The sequence below is a fragment of the Raphanus sativus genome, chromosome 3 (assembly GCF_000801105.2).
Source record: "Raphanus sativus cultivar WK10039 chromosome 3, ASM80110v3, whole genome shotgun sequence".
In the NCBI taxonomy this organism is placed as follows: domain Eukaryota; kingdom Viridiplantae; phylum Streptophyta; class Magnoliopsida; order Brassicales; family Brassicaceae; genus Raphanus; species Raphanus sativus.
In genome coordinates, this window is record NC_079513.1 from 3,899,641 (window position 1) to 3,902,744 (window position 3,104).

At 37.6% G+C, this 3,104-nt stretch overlaps 1 protein-coding gene across 1 annotated transcript; it reads left to right on the forward strand.

Annotated features, from left to right (window-relative positions):
- The first annotated feature begins 615 nt into the window (after nt 1-615).
- LOC108846019 (ethylene-responsive transcription factor CRF1) lies at nt 616-2,258 on the forward strand. Its single transcript, XM_018619229.2, has one exon. The coding sequence runs from the start codon at nt 1,292-1,294 to the stop codon at nt 2,147-2,149; it is 858 nt and encodes a 285-aa protein (XP_018474731.1). The 5' UTR covers nt 616-1,291; the 3' UTR covers nt 2,150-2,258.
- Nucleotides 2,259-3,104: the final 846 nt, after the last annotated feature.

Genomic DNA, 3,104 nt, shown 5'->3' on the forward strand with positions numbered 1-3,104 from the left:
CTCTCTGAACAGTTCGTCATATATATATGAATGAAATATAAATTTACCCATCAAAATAATATGTTCCACTAAAGTTTTTGATTTGATGGTACTGATAAATCACGAAATTTTGCAATTAAAATCTTGATATCACCATTTATTTTTACATAACATTTTCTTCATGTAATGTCGTGTTTCAACGTTTACTGCTCCAAAGCCTATTAGAGAATTCAACAATCTTTTTTTTTCTTTTTTTTTTGAACACATGAGAATTCAACGATCATCATTTTGTTTTGTAGAAAAATGCAAGTACTATTTATTTTCTTGAAAAAGGCCAAACACCGTCCACGTTAAAAGAGCCAAAAAATTAAAGGCGCTTTGTTTTCTCTGGTTTAACACTCACGTGAAAATATGCAGTGAAAAAGATTATTTTTTACTATATAAGAAAAGTAAAATAGGACAAATATAAACTTTAATAAATTAATATTACTTAATGTCATGTTAAAAAGGGGGAAATTAATTAATTTAATACAATTGCCATACATAAAAAGGGAAAAAGACACGGAGACACACAAGTCGCATGAAGTAACATCCCATGTTGTCGTCTCTACCACGTCAGATACCTGCTTTAGATAAAGACCAGAGACTGCTAAAAGGTAAGAAAGTTAAAACAAATTGCAGACCGCAACGGTCTAATTTTTTAACAGACACCAATCAACTTGGTTGTCGAATGACAAAAACACCCTTGTGGTTAAACGCGTGAGAAATTCTCGTAGGAATGAAAATTCTAAAAAAAATGAAATGGTAAAAAAAAATCAAAACCGGATTTTAAAACGCCGCAACTGCCGTTTCAAGGTCCTATAAAACAGACTCTGTAGCCTTCAGAGTCTCACTCTTTACTTACATGTTCTCTGCATCTCTTTCTCTCTTTATCTTCATCTTCTTTGTCACTCTTCTCTGCGCAAAACTTTCTTTTCTCTGAATTTTTTTCCCAGGAATATTATTTAACCTCAATATTCATCCCCAAACAAGAAAAAAAGCATCTCCCGCCTTTGCTTGGTTACCAAACTCTGATTCCCTAAGCATCTACCCAAAAGCTCTTTTCTCTTTCTCTTTTCTTCAACTTTCCTTTGAAAATCTTGCTTTTCTCCTCATCTCCTCTCTTGTTACAGAGCATCAGTCTCTTGTTTATTCTTTGTCTCCCTCACTTTTTCCTCTTTACTTTCGCAACTCTCTCATATATATACAAACACACAACACAAAGAACACTTACTTACACAGTAACAGTTTGAAGAAAGAGATTTAAAGAAGAATGGAGACAGACAAGAAAGTACTCAAGAGCATGAGCACCACTACAATAACTCAACCAAGAATCTTGAGAATCTCTGTTAGTGATCCTTACGCTACAGACTCCTCAAGCGACGAAGATGAAGGATTTTCAGAAATCTCCGGAAAACGACGCCGTGTCAAGAAGTTCGTTAACGAAGTGGTTCTCCAGTCCACAGTCCCCGATAAAGACAGACCAAAGAAGAAGAAGAGACCAAACACGAACACGAAGACGACAGCTGAGACTGCTCCGGCGAGAAAGTACCGCGGAGTGAGACAACGGCCGTGGGGAAAATGGGCGGCGGAGATTAGAGACCCGAGTAGACGTGTACGGCTCTGGTTAGGCACTTACGATACGGCGGAGGAAGCCGCCATTGTTTACGACAACGCCGCTATTCAGCTGCGTGGTCCAAACGCCCTCACTAACTTCTCTCCTCCTCCTCCGGCGACGGAGAACGGCGAAGAAGCTTCGAAGGTTTCAGATGGAGAATGTCTCGGTTCGCCGGTTTCTGTTCTCCAAACTCCCTTCTCCGGCGAGTCTACGGCGGCGATCACGGTAAAAGAAGAATTTTACGGCGTATCGACGACGACGGCGGCGGTTGAGGTGAAAGAGGAACCGTCGATAACCGTTTCAGATACTTTCACGGATTTCTCGTCGCCGTTGTTCTTAGACGACGACGTTTTTGGTTTCTCGACGTCGATGCCTGACTGTTTTGGAGATGGTGTTTTTGCGGATATGAGTTTCGGGTTTGGGTCCGGGTCTGGATTCTCCAGCTGGCACGTGGAGGACCATTTTCAAGATATTGGAGATCTATTCGGGTCGGACCCTCTTTTAACTGTTTAGCACATTTATCAAAAAAAAAAAAAAGTAACCGGCCGTTAATAACGGCGAAGTTTTGTTACCGGCGGGGGAAATGAAAGATAATTGTCAAAGTTTTTGATCAATTTAATAAGTTTGTTATATAAAATTGTGACAAGGATTTGTTAAAGGGGAAATTTAAATTTAAATTTAAATTTAACATAATCAGTATAGTTAATGGTGAATCTTTTTACGTTAAATTACGTATCTTAACGGCGTGGATGCACGCACGCGCGAGTTACCTTCTGTGCAGATCTCACGCTTACATCTTCGCTTTCTTCTTTTGTTCTTTTGGTCGAATCACGTGTTACCTCACGTGACTGGAATAAACGAAAAGCTTCTGTAATTTTGTTAGCTAGGTTTAAATAATTATTCGATTTGGAGAACATTGTATAGAAGAGATTAAATTACACGTGAGGAGAATCGAATCTCCGCAAGTGCCAAAGAAATGACTTTACCACTCCTTAGAGGAAATCATAAACTAAAAAACTCACTTGTGTTCGAAAGACTTCTACAATATAGTATCACTTTCTTTTTATTTAACTCTATAGTAACTTTATTTATTTCCATTTTAGGACTAAAGACACGTGATATATATGTCTTACTCTTACGTATAACTTTTGAAAAGAAATATTTTTATTAAAGAATTGAAAGTAAGTTAGAGATGGTTGATGAATAAACCATCATTTTCCCTTGCAAGAAGTTTGGTGGAAATTATAAATGTTAAAATTGGTCAAACGTGGTCAAACAAGAGATGTGTAGACTTGTAGAGGATGACTAGGATAATAATAGGTCTCATGTAATATTCAAGTGTTTAATAAATACACTACTAGATCGATAGAGTGTACTAGATTTTTGCCACTTGCAAATTTATTGAACGTCTTCACTCTTCACGTTCATCTCTCGTGTCATTCATGCATTTCACCTTTTACCATTTTTA

Bases quoted from the DNA above. Each gene is read 5' to 3' on its own strand.
- LOC108846019 (XM_018619229.2), top strand. From the start codon at position 1,292: ATGGAGACAGACAAGAAAGTACTCAAGAGCATGAGCACCACTACAATA.